This window comes from Ovis aries, chromosome 7, assembly GCF_016772045.2.
Source record: "Ovis aries strain OAR_USU_Benz2616 breed Rambouillet chromosome 7, ARS-UI_Ramb_v3.0, whole genome shotgun sequence".
In the NCBI taxonomy this organism is placed as follows: domain Eukaryota; kingdom Metazoa; phylum Chordata; class Mammalia; order Artiodactyla; family Bovidae; genus Ovis; species Ovis aries.
In genome coordinates, this window is record NC_056060.1 from 98,227,714 (window position 1) to 98,242,690 (window position 14,977).

Here is a 14,977-nt window from a genome sequence, read left to right on the forward strand (position 1 = left end):
GAAAAAAAATAGACAAAACAGCTGTAATTGTACTATTCACACACAAATAATATCTTGCTTCAATATTTATTTTATGGCAAAAATAGAATATAATATATTCACTTCACATATATTACATTTGTTCAAACTCTTTTGCCTATTAAATGTACACTTTTACAAACCAATGACAGTTCAGATTTAAGCTCTTCTACATTATATATTGTTTTTACATTGTTGATCACCAGACAGTAGCACATAAAATTGCTTTTTAAACTAGAAAATACTAGACAACTACATATACAATGTGATTCTGAAAAGGCAGAATTCCCAATGCATTGCTTGAATTATAGGGAACTTTCTGAGAGAATGTATTTCATAAAAATTGTCTCTAAATATTTAAGTTTCTGTGGACATTTGAGTCATATTAACAGCAGTTGGAAGTTTTAAATACATTATTATCCAGATATTCATTTTTAAACTATGCTTTGCTTGATTTGCTATGGGTGGGGTTTGGACTGCTTCAGTTTTTAACAAAGAAATACAACAAAATCCTGTCTTGTTGCAGTGCAGTCTTCATCTGAACTAAGTGGCATTGTTAGAAGTCGGAATCTCTCCCTCTTGAGCACAACAGAGTCAAACACTGAGGTGGTTTCATAGGAAAACATTTAACGTTTCGCATGATAAAAACGGTTTTATATTTTAATGTAAAAAATTACTTGAGAATACAGTAAAAAGCAAAAAATATATTCTAAAGGCCCAATGCCAACGTTCAGAGTAAGGTTTAACTGTTCAAGTTTTTTAAGGCTTAATACTTTAAAAAATATTTTTATTTTCTCCCCTCATTTTCAATGTGTTGCTTAGAAATTGAATACACTGGTAACTGTGTACTAGCTCAATTCTACAACAAGAAATTAAGCTTTTAATATAGAATTGAAAAAAAATCTAATATGGAGAGTCTAAATGGACACTAACAGAAAAATCTCCAAAAACGTGAAGAATCATCCCTGTGCAACTACTTCAACTTCTCTATTGAGCCACAAAACCAAACTACGCAAATAAAACCCACCAAAGCACTACTGATCTAGAAGTCGTCACAAGTAATAGCATTTTTTTCCTTTTGTTTTTTTCCTTTCATCTTTTTGTTTTGTGGGCTTAAGATTTTGGTGGTTTTTTTTTTTTTTTTTTTAAATCTCATTTTTATTTTGCCTGTTCTGAAAATGTTCGTCAGCCATAGAGAACATTTGCTTTTTTTCAGGCTATTTGTTAGGCTGACAGCACAGTGCGTGTGGCCAGTGGTGTCCGACTCTTGCGACCGCGTGGACGGCAGCCCGCCAGCCTCCTCTGTCCATGTGATTCTTCAGGCAAGAGCCCTGGAGGGGGCTGTCATTTCCTTCTCCAGGGGATCCTTCTGACCCAGGGATGGAACCTGCTCTTTTTTGCATCTCCTGCATTGACAGATGGATTCCTTAAGACTGAACCAGTATGGTAATTATTCCAGTAAAAGCACAAAACCATTAGGTCCCTTCAGGACAGTTAACTCTAACATTAAATCCTGTTTCAAGAAATATTTCTCATTCAATAGTCCATAAATTTCATGTGATTTCTAAATTTCTGGAAAAAGATGTTTGGAGACTCTCGCAGCATTTATGACAGAGCAGTTGGACCTGTGATATTTGCAACTCCTATGAAAAATGAGTGACCAAGCTTATCCTCCTCCTTTATTTGTTCAGTTCTCCTCAGCTGATAAAGGAGCGCATGGAGATGGAAGGCCATCACCATCACATCAGTCTACCCCAAAAAGTGAGGGCCAACAGACGCACGTCCGGGATAACCCAGATAATCCAACCGTCTGAACTTCCCTGGTTGGTACAGACCTGCTCCTGAGAGTGAATACATCTTTTCTTCACTAAGCTTTCAGAGCTTGAATTTAAAATACACATGAGCACTAAAAATGGTGGTGGTGACAACCGAAATAAAGGAGTGGTCTTTATACAGTTTAAAAAACCCCCCCTAACAGTCAGTTTAAAATTGCAGATTCATCACACTGGAATCATCAACAGCTATAGCCAGTGTGGGGGCACTATAGATTCAAAGCCAAGGCATCTTTGAGATTTTAAATGGTCCTTTTATACAACACGCCACAAAGATGTTTAATGGACGGAATCATGTTCAAAAGATCTACCTAATTAGTAATTTTTGAAAACTTTCCAACAGTACGTTAGCCATACTGTTAGTTCTATGTGCATGCTTGTGTGCTAAGCTGCTTCAGTCATTTCTGACTCTTTGCGACCTCACAGACTGTAGCCCACCAGGATCTCTGTCCATGGGATTCTCCAGGCACGAACACTGGACTGGGTTGCCATGTCCTACTCCAGCAGACCTTCTCAAGCCAGGGATCGAACCTGTGTCTCTTATGTCTACAGGTAGTTCAATTATTCCCTTCTTGTCACTCATTTATATTTATTTTTAATATTAAAAGCATAATTTAAGATAAATATATGGTTACTCATTGGAAAGGACCCTGATGCTGGGAAAGACTGAAGGCGAGAGAAGGGGACAACAGAGGATGAGATGGTTGGATGGCATCACCGACTCGATGGACATGAGTTTGGTGGACTCCAGGAGCTGGTGGTGGACAGGGAGGCCTGGCGTGCTGCAGTCCATGGTGTCGCAAACAGTCGGACACGACTGAGCAACTGAACAACAGCAACATACGCTTACTAACTCTTTCTGAACCCAGCAACATATTGGATAAAGTTCAGATTTACTTTTTTTAGAAAATGAGTATTTTACATATTTCTGGAAATACGCCACCAGCCAGGCCCACCTCACACGTGTGACCTAGAGACACTCCAGCTGTGGGAACACTCGCCATGGGACTCCTATGCCCTCAGCTGGGGGTCGCAGACCTCCTGCCACCTCCCTGGCCCAGGCCCACCATCCCCCCCTTCCCCAGGCGAGGACCACCCAAAGGCAGACACGCGGCAGAAGCAGACAAGGCGGGGATGTGTGTGCTGCCAGCTCACCCGCCTGTGGCCGGCGCCCTCACGGGGGTCTCGGCACCCCGCTCACCCAGCCCCGTCCCTGACCTTCACATGCCACTCAAGTTTCCCAGACAAACGATGGGACACTCGTGACGTGGAACTCCCTCACGAAACACTCGTCAATCTGACTTCAGTTGCTTGCTGAGGCTCAGGCCCCACTGCCGGGCAAACCAGAATTGCTCCTGTGCTCTGGCCAGCAGGGTGCAGTGGGGAGGAGAGTTGCCCTGTGTTTGTCTCGGAGTACTGATGGCGAGGGTGTGACGACCTTTTCAGGCCCCTGTGGTTTCAGTAAGCTTTGGGAGAACAAACCAGAGTTAGGGCCCACTTACAGTAATATTTCCCTTTGTAGACAATACTCTCAATAGTTTCACATACATCGGAACTTTTAGAGCATAATTTTTATTTGGGAACTACCTGTACTATGCCAGTTTAACAACCCAAGGATCCTTTCGATTATTTTCTAAAATCCTCTGTCCACACACCCCTAACACCTGCAAACCTTAAAGCACCAAACTTTCCGATTCTTTTCTCATTTTAAAAAAAATTATATTTAGGGTAAATGAAGCTCTTATTGCAGGACTTTGAAAAACTCATGTTCTTTCAAGAATTGTTTTCCCAGACAAATTCCTAATGGACCTAGCCCTCTTTTTGAAGTCTCTGTCTCTCAGTTCAAAAAAAAAGGGTCCCCTCTAATTTAGACCATTTTAATAAACTTTAAACTGGAGATATTAGCTTCTTCTACCTGAAATGTTGATAGAAAGCCAATTCCCTAAATGTCTATCCAAAAGAATTCCCTTTAAAAGTCTGATTTTTTTTTAATGATTTACAATAAACTGTAGTTCTTTATATTTTAATAAGACCACTGAAGTGGGGTCAACCCTGGGTCTCCTGCATTTCAGGCCACCAAGGAAGCCCAGTGTAAAGTTTTATATTACATGCAATGAGACCATTTATTAATATTTCCTTAATATTGTGAAATTAAGTTACCGACCCACTTGAAAGGACTATTTTCTTTTCCCGATGAAGCAGTAGAAAGGCTGCCATGCCACGCTGCTGTCAGCCCATCCTCGCTCCTCCTTGGGGCTTCTGTCCCGGCCTTGGTCTTCCCAGGAGCTTCTGGGCAAGCACAGCCTCTGTCTCAATCCTGCCAACACGGTTTGAAGACTACATTCTAGGGCTTACTGAATGTTTCACAGTGGATGTTCCAGAAGAAAAGAAGTAATGAAGATTGCAATTCCAAATGAGGTTCTAAAATGAACACTTCCTGTGTTCAAAGCATTTTATCTAAAGATCCCACTGATCAGGAGAACTGATGCCAGAGATGCCAGCACTCGTCACTGGAAAACACTGGTTTGTAACCTACTCTGTGTGAAAATGCACGCTTTGGTAATTTTGATTTGAAACTAAGAATATCAACAAACAAATAAAAGACACTAAAATACTGGAGCACTGTGCAAGTTTGGCAGAGACAGAAAATCCTCAGCTCAGGCATGGTGAGCCGATGAAACCTCAGCATTCTACAGTTTGACCTTGAAAATCATATTACTTCAAAAGTCCAGAAATGTAGATTTATTTTTATTCAGAAATACTTTCATATTCTCTAACTGTTCATCAAAAGTTTAAAATTTCAAAAGGGACACAAAAAAATTACATGGGTCTCAGAAGCTATGTCAAACATGCGAGTTTTAAGAGTGACATTTATACAGGGTAACTTAGCCCTCATAATTTTCTTATAATCAAATTATAGCAGGAACACAAACATACCATATATTACTCTTTAAAATTTTTGTTTTACAATGTGTTCTTGTCAATGGGACACTTCAAAATGTTTAAACCTGACAGAAAAGCATTAAAAAAAGATACCAATGGAAGAAAAAAGTATCAGAAGCACACCTGTCCTTGACCTGGTGTGGAGATGGGGAACACTGCAATAAGAAACGCTGAATCCATTCTCCCAGGGAGCGCGCACTGAACATCCACACTTGGGTCTAGTGTTCTTTAAAATCATTTTAGACTTAAAATCAATTCTTGCCCACTTTCAATATTCACTTTCATTGATGCTGTCTGCATTTCTTCTTAAGGGGTTGGTTTCTGGGACAGAATTAGGCAGGGACAGCTGTTTGAAGGAAACCCAGTCTCACAGCTGTGGTTAGGGGTGACCACAGTGAGCAGAACCACTTCAGGAGTGAACCCGGGCATCGGAATGTCCCTCGGATACCGTTCACTGGGGGAAGTAACCCTGGGTTTGACGTTTGGGAAGCTTGACGTGTTGGAGAAGCGGCCTTCGGAAGGAAGAGAGGGCTCCTCAGCTAAACGCGGGGCCAGAACTCCACCACCTCCTCGGCCCACGGGGACGAGCGCTTCGCAGTCCCCCTGCCCGCGGGGAGGGGCCTAAAAGGGGTCTGGGGGGCGCGGAGGAGGGGGAGCCCTGGGAAGAAGGAGAGGAAACCCCGGGACGTCCTGGACACCACGGTCATCTCCAGTGGCCCCACAGGTCTGGGCTGTGGTTTTGGAAGAAGAGGTGAGACTATTAACAAACTCCTCCCTTCTTTCAGGCAAAAGAAAACAAAGCCTCTTCATGGCTTCTTTTAATGATAATATAAATTTGATTTGTTTTTTTAAAAAAAAAAAAAAGAGTTTTAGGTGGAAGAACTTCAAGGAAACAGAGGGAGCTGTTGCCCATGACAGGCCCTGAGTCTCCCAGGGGGTACCTACGGCGGGGCGGGGCGGGGGAGTGTCACCATTCTTTCCGAACCCTGCTCCGCCCGCGGCTCAGTCTGAGTGCAGGTGACACTGCGTGCTCTGTAAAGACAAAGGCAACTTGCATTTCCTGCGCTTCCTCTGCACGTACTCTCCTCCTAGTCATCCTCAGTACTCTTACCCCTGATCCCTTCCAAAACACTTTCAATATGTCTGCTGTTATGTACTGTTTCACCTACAAAGCAACATATATATTAAAAACTCAGATTTGTTCGCAACCAAAAAAAGTGCTTAAAACCATCTTATGCAACTGTTTTTCACTTCATTTTCAACCAAAAAAAAAAAAAAAAACCACATTTGGGTTTATGAATACTGAAAAAAAAATAGTGATTCTGATTATTCTCATACACGTATTAAAAAAATGTGCCTTTATTCCCCATGTTAACTTACATTAACTGACTCATTTCCGTACCTTAATGAGTTAAACTCTTGCTTGGAAAATATAGAAGGTACAAATATAAAGAACTTTTAGGATTAAAAAATTTTCTGAATATAAAAATGCTTTCCATGTTTCAAAAATAACACTTTCGGATTCTTGTTGTAGTTTTGGGTTTGGTAACTTAACTGTTAAGTACCCAAGGCTTTTTTTAAAAATAACAAAATAACATGGTTTTAAATACAAAGTTATCCAGGAACCACTCACATCTGTGGATCAGCTCCACAGAAAGTTTAGTTTCTCAACAAGAAAACCCCAAATATTTTCATCATAAAATAAAATTCCATTATCAAAAACTAGCTTAAGATAGAAAACTATATGCCTTAGTGATTGCCAGAATTGCCCAGCACAGCTTCAGTAAAAGAGAGAACTGATCGAGAAAATACAGTCTCCACACGTGTGCAAGATCTGCAAGTCAGACAGAGGGGCGCCGGGAACCGCGGCCTTGCCCTCGGGCACCGTCCTTCCCGGCGGCCCCTCCACCTCCGCCCGGCTGGTTCCTCCGGCGGCTCCTCCCGCCGACGCTGCGCCCGCGAAAGCGCACGTCGGCCGGCACGTCTCCGTCCTTCCCGGGCCGTGAACGCCTCCGTGACCCGCCCGGCGAGCGCGGGGCCTAGATGAGCCGGGAGCTCCTGAGGAACTGGATGAGCACGCGGTACACGAACGTGTACTGGCACAGGGTCTGCACCATCAGCATCCGCTGCCGCCGCAGCATGTCCAGCACCCGCGGGACGTCCAGCGCCTGGGGGGTGGGGGGCGAGGGGCAGCCGGGTGAGGGCGCGGCTCCCCGAGGCCGCGGGCGGCGGGCGCTCCCGGGGGACCCTGGCTGCAGGCCGGCAGGCGGGCAGCCTCTTGGCGCCTCGGAGTCTCCTGCGGAGAAGCCCGAGCACGTGTGTGCGGAAAGCCCTGGCAGGCCCCGGGGGGCGGGGGCGCTCCCCGCCCGGCCCGCGCGCGCCCCCTCTCCCGCGCCCCCCTCTCCCGCGCCCCCCTCTCCCGCGCCCACAGAGGAGCAAGCACCTCGTTGTGCTCCAGGCAGGCGATCATGATCTCCGACAGAATGACGACGCCGGTCCGCCCCACGCCGGCACTGCAGTGGACCAGCAACGGGGGGTTGGGGCTTCTGGGTTCACTCGTGCTGTTTGTATGGCGTCGAACAGACTGGATCTCTTCGAGGTATGCTGTGAAACACGGAGGACTCAGACACAGAGGCACGGAGGCGCAGCAGGCCGTCCCCGCCGCTGGGGCGGCGCCGCAGGCGCGGGGCACCGGGAGCCGGGGAAGGCCCAGCCGCTGGCCGGCAGTCGGCCTCGGCCAGCCCCCGCCTCTGCCTGCGCTCCCGCGACACGCGAAACTCCTCAGGGACCAGAACCGCCTGCTGCCGAGTAACCGCGGCATACTCTCAAACCTCCTCCGCTACGCTTTCCCCTGGACGCTTGAAGTGGTCGGGTGAAAACCAGCCCAGCCTTGCATGCAACAATACGGAGGCGAGCGAGGAGGCTCCGGAAGTCTGCCTCCGCGCGGCCTTCCCGGCGCCGCGCGCGGGCGCTTACACAGAAAGCCCTTGAGGTCCTCGGGGCAGCCGTGCTCGGGCCAGTCGGTGTACTGCAGGTGCCAGATGGTCCGCTCCTGCCCGCTGAGCAGGTGCTTCATCTTCAGGCCCGTGGTGGCGTAGCAGCCGGAGTCCGTGCGGAAGCGCGTGGTGATCTTGAACCGCCCGTAGGTGACGGTGTTGTGCCTCGAGCCGAGGCGCGGCCAGTACCTGAAGCTCTTCTCCCTTCCGCCCTCCTGTCAGAGACAGAGCGCTCAGCAGCCCCTGAGCGGCCCTCACCGGGAGCCGCCTCAGAAGCGCGTTCCCTCACGGGGAGGCGCCTCAGCAATGCAGCCCTGACCGGCCGCGGGCGCCCCTCCCGGGGAGCCGTCTGGAGATCGGACCCGCGCCCCCGCCCCCTTCTCTAAAGTCAGGCCCGCAGCGTTCCCGCCACTGTCCGTCCGAGGCCGCGAGAAGACCTCGAGAAGAGGCCTCACCTCCTCGGCCGTCACCATGGCTATGATCGCGATGCCCTGTTCCCACACCATCTGCCAGAAGTCCAGGCAGGTGTTCTGCAGGGGTCCCTGGGTGGCGATATAGTCCCATTCGATTCCACTGACAGAGACCTGAAATTAGAACGGGGCTTTTACAAAACGGGAGTGTGTGTGTATGACCCACGCGCACACATGTGTTCATGGAAAAACTCACAAAGCGAACTAACTATTCAGGCAGAGACTTTCACCTTAGTCTTTCCTTATTGGTGTCATTTCCACTACTGGCACTTTTATAAGCATAAGCGTGATGGGTTTACATAATATCTATATGTGACCTGGGACGGTTTTCTTAACCTCTCCAAATCTCAGTTCTCATCTGAATAAGAATACTCCCTGCCCTCATGTGGTTGGGATTACTCAAGTCAACATATTCAACGCCCTGCACGTGACAGGGTCTCAATAAATGGCCGTCATTCCTGCTGTTACCTGCTGGTTCTTCCAAAAATAACATCAGCATCGTCACACCCCAAAGTTCGAAGCCAGCCTTCCCTCGTGAAGTACAATACACACTAGGATCAGGCGCAAGCAGTTAAGTCGAAAACCTAAGTCAAATGTCAAATTTCCGGGGGCGGGGGGATGGCGAGGGGGATCTCTTCCTACCTAAGGAGTTCACCTCTGAACTTCTGAGTCAGGATCACTCCAGATAACGATACTAAATTTCCACTTAAGATTGAAAACCTCCTTGAGAACATTCTAATAATTTTGAGAGTTGTAGTCAAGAAATGGAGTTAAATCTCAGCTCCCCCACTACTGAGTGATGGCCGTAACCGCTTCCGGGGTGCCTGGGTCAACCCTGGGACTAAGAGGGCAGCGGAGTCACGCTCCCACCTCCCAGGGGCCCCAGGCCCCACAGCGAACAAGGACCAGGCGGAGGGGCTCGGGGCCGGAGGGGCGATGCCTTCCTGACTCGGAGGTCAGGGCAGCGGCCCACACCGCGCACTACGGGGTGATCTGGGAGTTCCTCCCGCTGTGGCTGAAGATCTCGAAATACCACCACAGAGCCTCAGCATTCTTCTCTCGCCCATCCAGTCATGGGAGCCGGGATACCAAAGAAATGCTCCGTTTTTAAATACGTCACCTCAGTCACGTCCAACTCCGCACAACCCCATGGACTGCAGCCCTCCAGGCTGCTCTGTCCATGGGATTCCCCAGGTAAGAATACTGGAGTGGGGGGCCACGCCCACCTCCAGGAGATCTTTTCAACCCAGGGATCGAACCCAGGCCTCTTATGGCCCCTGCATTGGGGGGTGGGTTCTTTACCACTAGCGCCGCCTAGAGAGCAAAGTTTGTGCATGGAACTCTGCTCAGTGCTATGTGGCCGACTGCAGGGGAGGGAGTTTGGGGGAGAATGGATGCCTGTATGTGTCTGGCTGAGTCCCCTCACTGCGCACCTGAAACTATCCCAGCATGGTTAATCGGCTACACCTCAATACAAAATAAAAAGTTTTCTAAAATAAAAATCTTATGCACACATTCCCAAAGACTGTCAAGGGCAGACTGCTGGGTCTCCGGGAAGTCTCACTTGCAAAATGGCTCTCATCCAACATCAACTGCAAACTGAATAAAATGTGGGAAAGAAGAGAGATAACACCAAATCGTGGATACCTTCTCATTCACTCACTAGAAGGAAATGTCTTCTTCCCAGAGTAAGGAACGGACTGTGCAGCCAGTGTGAACAGAGGCTGCGGAGACGGAGAAGACAGAGCCTCTGGCTTTTCTCACCGTCCCTGTATGGACCATCCCTTTTTCCACTTTACTGGGTGTAAGGCTACCTCAGGTAAGTGGCATTACCCTGTTTTGGGGCGGGGCGGGGTTGGGGGAGGGAGCAGCACCGCTTGCCCACGGAACAAAAATGGTGTTTAAAAAGGAGAGAGTGGGCAAGGAGCGCAGACGGCTCCAGTGTGAGGGACGGTGTTGGTGACACCATCCAACACACACGTGTGTTACATCAAAATGCAGAGAGGTGCATAACAAGGAAAAACGAGCCATTCAGCCGCTCCTGAGAGAACCTGTGAGCTAGAGAGAGGGCTTCAGATTCAGAAGCACCAAGTGCTCCAGGCAGACAAACAAGCGGCCCTGAAGTCCTGGGCACCATGCTGGGGGCCGAGGGACCAAACACCGTCCCGCCCTGGGGTACGGATTTCCCAGCCTGCAGAACACTGTGTCAAAATGGTTCAAAACAAGGGTGTTTTTTGAAACCAAGTCTCACCACTCCTGTGTTGATGATTAACTGAGGACTCTGCCCCGCCATTCTAGCGCTCCCCTCACCTTGATGTGGGAGGCGTTGATGTAGCCGGTGTTGTTCTCCTTAGTCGGCACTAGCTCCACCCTGGCATCGTCGTAGGGAAGCACGTCCTGGAACCGATTTCTTTCTGCATTTTCAGGGAGGCGTGCTGTAGAGCACTCGCCATCAACTAGCCGTTTTTTAAGAATTCTTTCATATTCTGTGAATACCATTCCCTGTTCTAACCGCTGTTCCAGAATTTTACACTGGAAAACACAGAGTGAGAAATAATATGACTGCAGTCCCATGCCACACACAGCTGCATCTTGACTGCACGTCTGAAAACTCGCTTTCTGCCTTAAGTCTAGTGTTATCCAATACTGAAAATTCTAGATGAAACCAAAGTTAAACTTAACAAGTCATTACAATGAAAGGAGAAATGAAATAATCTTCTTGGTGAGAAATATAATGCAAAGTTCTGTTTAAACTTGTTCTAGGATAATTCATTGAATTCATTTCCTCTCAATCTATAGTCAATTACTTGACCCCCTTAGAAAGTTTGGGACTGACTTGTATACACTGCTATAATTAAAATGGATAATCGACAAGGACCTGTTGCATAGCACGGGGAACTCTGCTCAATATCAGGTGGCAGCCTGGATGGGAGAGGAGTTTGGGGGAGAATGGATACATGTGCACGGATGGCTGAGTCCCTTTGCTGTCCACCTGAAACCATCACAACATTGTTAACTGGCTATACTTCAATATAAAACATTTTTTTAAAATTACCCGACATCTTAAGAACAGAAAATTCTCCTGGAGAACAGTAAATCCTAGAGTAGGATAATTAATTCCAACTTCTATGAACAAGCGCTTCAACTTTGTCATATGATACATAAAACACTGAAAATAGTCAAGTTGGAAATTATCTCCAGGATCCAGGTGTAAGCAAAGTAACTTTTGCTTAGCATAATTCATGCCGACCTAATTTTGACAGAATAGAGCCTCACAGCAAATACATCTCAGTCACAAAGAAAGTTTTGAAAACCTCAGTAGTTGTTCACTGGTAAAAGTTTTCGATGTCAGGACAGCAGTCACTGTCTTTCTTTCCCATGAGTCCTCACATGCAACTGCTGATTTCCTCTCACTTTACGGCCACAAGAAGGTAAAGAACGACAGCCAGAAGCCAACAGACAAAAATCAACATTTAGCCTGAAATGATCTATCGAGGCATTAGCTATAAGCTTGCCCCAGTTTTGCAGTCCAGGTGACAAAGTTGCTAACACTCCTTTATGATTATCAAAGGGCTTAGAAAACCCAGGAGATTCTCAGGAAGGCAGCTCTGCAGCCTCGGCCGGCCCCGAGAAGGCGGGCGGCCTGGGGCCCCGTACGTACCCGCTCGTCGTTAGTAGCTCTGGCCGGCACGTCCTTCTCCTCGTCGGGCAGCGGCAGTCGAGACAGGGAGAGTCCATTTAGAGCAGCCAATTTGAGAGGACCGATTTTTTTTGCATCTCCTCGGCTCTTTTTCATTCCCTACAAAAATAGTTACAGGTGTATATATCAAATATACACGCATACAATCCCCCTGAGAAGAGATTTCAGTGGCCTGAAGATGAAACAAACAGGGAGGGAGGGCTCTCCTAAAGCAACAACCGTAGGAGCGATGACACTCCCACACACACATTTGTTTCACAAATAGGAGGAGGAAGACATTCCATTCAAGGCCAAAGCCCTGGTAAGTCTTCCAGGTAGAAGGTTTTGAAATGCAGCTGGTTTCAGGGCTCTGTTGTAATGGAGGGTGAGGTTCCGAGTGGACCGCATTCCTTCACAGGATTCACTGGACCCCATTCACTCGGGGTCCTCCTGAATGTCAAACTGTGACACGCATGAAAACCAGCTGTAGTCCACGAAAAGGGTTTAAATGTGGTGGCCTGACTGTAGTAAAAGCTCTCACACATTAAACAGTTTCTTTCCCAGTGCTTTCTGTGGCGGCTCTATCGTCTTCTACATTCTGTGGCAGACTTGCGTGACTGGGGTTAGACTACCACGCTTCTGGCAAACGCCGCATTTTCAAGTGAAGAAAACAGCAGGGCCGCAATCTCCATCATTACACCAGGAGAGGGTATGAGAGAGGGCATCCGCGGAATTCTGTCTTCTGAAAACTGGTGTTTCTTCAAGCCAGCAGTTTTGCTCTCGAGGGCAAACGAGCCCAGGAATGCTAAGTCCTCTTTAACAGTCTACACCTCCTGGGAAGCCACGGGATATAATCATGACAGCAGCCCTACTCGGACAGAGATGGCTTCCTCAGTTCTGTCTCATAAATGAGATCACCTTTGCCCCAGCTCTGTCAGCAAGGCAATGGCGACCCACTCCAGTACTCTTGCCTGGAAAATCCCATGGGTGGAGGAGCCTGATAGGCTGCAGTCCACGGGGTCGCTAAGAGTCGGACATGACTGAGCAACTTCACTTTGTCAGCCTTGGAGGGAGACGGAGGGAGGCACACAGACGACAAGGTTCCTGCTGGGGTGATACGTCAGGATTCTCAGGTGTGCGGGAGGTGGGTGAGCGGCTAACACTGGGCTGTGGGGGGAGCAGGGGCCGTGCTGACGGGTGGCGTCTGCCAGGGTCCAGGGTGCCAATTCTCCCACATGGCTAATGTCCATCTGCCCCACAAGAGCCCAGAAATGGAAAACTCAGGTCCCGACAGCCCGGAGAAGTGGCCCCAGCACGTCTCAGCCTGAAAAGGACTGAAATGCCCCAGCACCCATGAGCTGGGTGACTGGTAAGGCCAGCTCTAGAGCCAGTATTTGCAGAAAGGGGCTCACAGTAAAAACTCACCCCAAACTCCCCTCACTTAGCCCTCAGAGGACACGGTTTTAAATGTACAGGCCAAATGGTGGTTTCTCGCATGAGAACCACCACACAAGACTGAGGGTGAGACAGAAATTCTTCCTGTAAACACGTAAGCATTCAAACCAATCCACCTCTGCCTGACAGCAATCAAGTCCCTGCAGGTGGAGACGGGTGGAGAACTCTGGCATGTTCCTGCTTATCTGCAATCCATTTCACTGTTTTTAGTACTAAACCTCCACAACCATAATTCACACTGTGTGTTCATTCGCCTGTGGTCACCATTAAACAACAAAGGCAACCGGGAGTTACAACGGGGCGGGGGGGGGGGGGGGGCGGTGGTCAGAGGAGTAGCAGGGGGTTGGACTCCAGCTCTTGGGAAGTCAGTCAGTTAAATGTATGATCCAACCTCACAGTAATAAGTTAAACTTGACCGAGCACTTTCTATGAGCCAGGACCTCACTTTTCTCCCTCCAACAACTCTCTGGGGTTGTCTCAGTTACAAATGAAAAAACAGGAGTCAGAGAGATTAAGTTCTTGGTCCAAGGTCACACCAGCTAGCTGCCTCCTTGTATATGCTAAACAGGGTCAAAACAGTAGAAACCCTGCATTCCAGTCAGTCATGCTGCTCGACAGAACTCAGAAGCCCTTTCTGAGCCTAACCTTCCGTGGGACCTACCACCCCACCGCAGGAGACAGAGGAGGGGTGCCTGTCCCGGGTACGGAGGAGCCGAGGGGCTGGGTGTGAAGGGCCCGGCCCCTGGGAGAGAGCCAGTGAACGGCAAGGTCTGGACTCAGAGCCGAGTTTCCCACTCGTAGGTCCTGCGCCTATTCCCAGCCCACGGCTGCCATTCACGTTCTTCAAGTAAGAACGTTCCTTATTTGAAGGGGCGGGGGTGGGGGTGGGGGGGCTTCCCTGGTGGTTCAGTGGTTGGGAGTCTGTCGGCTGATGCAGGGGACACAGGTTCAATCCCTGGTCTGGGAGGATTCCACCTGCCACGGGGCAACTAAGCTCAGGGGCCGCAAACAAGGGGAGCGAGAGCATAACCCAGTCACATGGTCGACACCGGAGGCCTCCGTGCCAAGGAAGGGGGCATTTTGTACCTTTAGCGAACCCAAATCAAAGTCCTCAGATTCAGCAGAACTCCCTGGGCCCATTCAAAAACTACAGGGACAACGGGCTTGAATACTGGACTCTACTCATCTGGGGCCAGACTCAGGCCCCACATTAAGAAACAGGCACAGTTCTTGCTGTAATCAGTGAACAGTGTCAACTACAAGAGGGCCGGACCAGCTGGTGAAGACCCAGGCTGAGCTACCGCATTCCGCAGACACATCCACGACCTGTCCCGCCTCGAATCACTGGGCCACCCCCTCCGCTTCAGCCGACCTGAGACACTGGCCTTTACTGTTAGGCAGTTGAGTAAGGATGTACTCCCAGGAAAAATTAAAAATCAACTTAGAGGAGAATCCACCTGCCAAGGCAGGAAACATGGGGGCGTTCAGCCCCTGGTCCGGGAAGATCCCACACGCCTCAAAACAACTAAGCCACAGCGACCGAGACTGGGCCACAGCCACCAAAGCCCGCACACCCAGAGCCCC

At 48.7% G+C, this 14,977-nt stretch overlaps 1 protein-coding gene across 3 annotated transcripts in view; it reads right to left on the reverse strand.

The window, feature by feature from the left end:
- Positions 1 to 4,577: 4,577 nt before the first annotated feature.
- PTPN21 (protein tyrosine phosphatase non-receptor type 21) overlaps positions 4,578 to 14,977 on the reverse strand; it is a 74,415-nt gene continuing 64,015 nt past the window's right edge. For all 3 annotated transcript variants that reach the window (XM_027972100.3, XM_027972101.3, XM_042252832.2), the window contains exons 14-19: positions 11,921 to 12,058; positions 10,570 to 10,791; positions 8,245 to 8,373; positions 7,770 to 8,004; positions 7,237 to 7,397; positions 4,578 to 6,961 (exon numbers count right to left, since the gene is read on the reverse strand). In XM_027972100.3, coding sequence (XP_027827901.1) covers positions 6,833 to 6,961; positions 7,237 to 7,397; positions 7,770 to 8,004; positions 8,245 to 8,373; positions 10,570 to 10,791; positions 11,921 to 12,058 — 1,014 coding nt within the window. In that variant the 3' untranslated portion in view covers positions 4,578 to 6,832. The remainder of the gene's footprint in view (positions 6,962 to 7,236; positions 7,398 to 7,769; positions 8,005 to 8,244; positions 8,374 to 10,569; positions 10,792 to 11,920; positions 12,059 to 14,977) is intronic.